The 1,194-nt window shown below is 38.4% G+C and overlaps 1 protein-coding gene across 1 annotated transcript in view; it reads right to left on the bottom strand.

Annotated features, from left to right (window-relative positions):
• PGR (progesterone receptor) overlaps window positions 1-1,194 on the bottom strand; it is a 152,038-nt gene that overhangs the window by 9,830 nt on the left and 141,014 nt on the right. The window contains exon 8 of the mRNA XM_006887356.1: window positions 281-438. Coding sequence (XP_006887418.1) covers window positions 281-438 — 158 coding nt within the window. The remainder of the gene's footprint in view (window positions 1-280; window positions 439-1,194) is intronic.

The raw sequence follows: 1,194 nt of genomic DNA, 5'->3' as shown, positions 1-1,194 counted from the left end.
AAAATAATATAATACACAGATACATACAATTATCTAATTTGCTAGACACCATTCTTTTAGAGAAAATTCAAATTTAAGAAAATGTAGCAAGATAACTTCCAGTTGCTAAAATTACCCTGAGATTATGCAAGTAAAAAGATATTTGAGTAACCTACATGAAAAAGTGTACAAATAAAACATGATTACAAATTTGAAGGCAGCATAAAAACCAAAATTAAGGGTTAAACATTTTTAGAAATTCAGAGAAAAAAAACCACTGATACTCTGAGTTCTCACTTACATCATGCAAGTTATCAAGTAGTTTGGTAAGCTGATAGAAACGCTGTGAGCTGGAGACAACTCCTTTCTGTCTCAACCCAATTGCCTTGATGAGTTCTCTAATGTAGCTTGATCTCATCTCTTCAAATTGGTTTTGACTTCTTAGTCCTTCCAACGGAACTGTGTGAGAAGACAGATAAGACTGTCATATGTCAAATGTTTAAAAATACAACACTAGCAGTTTATCTCAATGTAAAATTCTGAGCATCTAATGTGACTTTAAAAAACATGTAACTCCAAAGACTGTAAGCAGAAAAGAGAAAATGATAGTGTTAGAGTTTATAAATTTCTTGGTGGGTGGAAATAAAAACTGATAGCTATTAAAATCACCATACAACAGATTTATTTTAGGTATATGTACTTCCAACAAGAGTTTACAAATCTTTCTTTTTCCCCCCACAGCCTAACCAACATTGAGAACCTATTTAAGGGAAGCCGGAAGCAGCGCACAGGGGGAAGTCACCTCAGACAGTAAGGAAGAGGCATCTTTCAAAGGTACACAGAAAAACCGGCGGGAAGAGGCCCTTGGAGACAGGGGAACTTGCTCCTGGGAGGAAGGGAAGCCAGAAGCGGCACACAGGGGGAAGTCACCTCAGACAGTAACGAAGAAAGGAAAACATAATCTACACAGGAGTTCTACAGGACACATCACCTTCCCTTGGAGACAGTACAACTAAACTTAAGAGACACTGGTCTAAAGGAAAAAAAATGTCAGCAGTCGACATGTTTGGAATCACAGAAGCCAAGAAAGCTTAAGATACAAGCTGTCAGATCATGGGTTGGACAATGGAAGATATTTTCTGAAGGGACTTGGCAGACGTGAAGGGTTATCCTGGTGGAGGGTGGAGCTGGGAAGTAAGTGGGTCAAGGCACTGG

Source organism: Elephantulus edwardii, unplaced genomic scaffold, assembly GCF_000299155.1.
Source record: "Elephantulus edwardii isolate Elephantulus edwardi_28Jun2011 unplaced genomic scaffold, EleEdw1.0 scaffold00056, whole genome shotgun sequence".
Lineage (NCBI taxonomy): Eukaryota > Metazoa > Chordata > Mammalia > Macroscelidea > Macroscelididae > Elephantulus > Elephantulus edwardii.
Note: the sequence above shows the minus strand (reverse complement) of the source record. Positions and strands in the feature narration are given on the sequence as shown.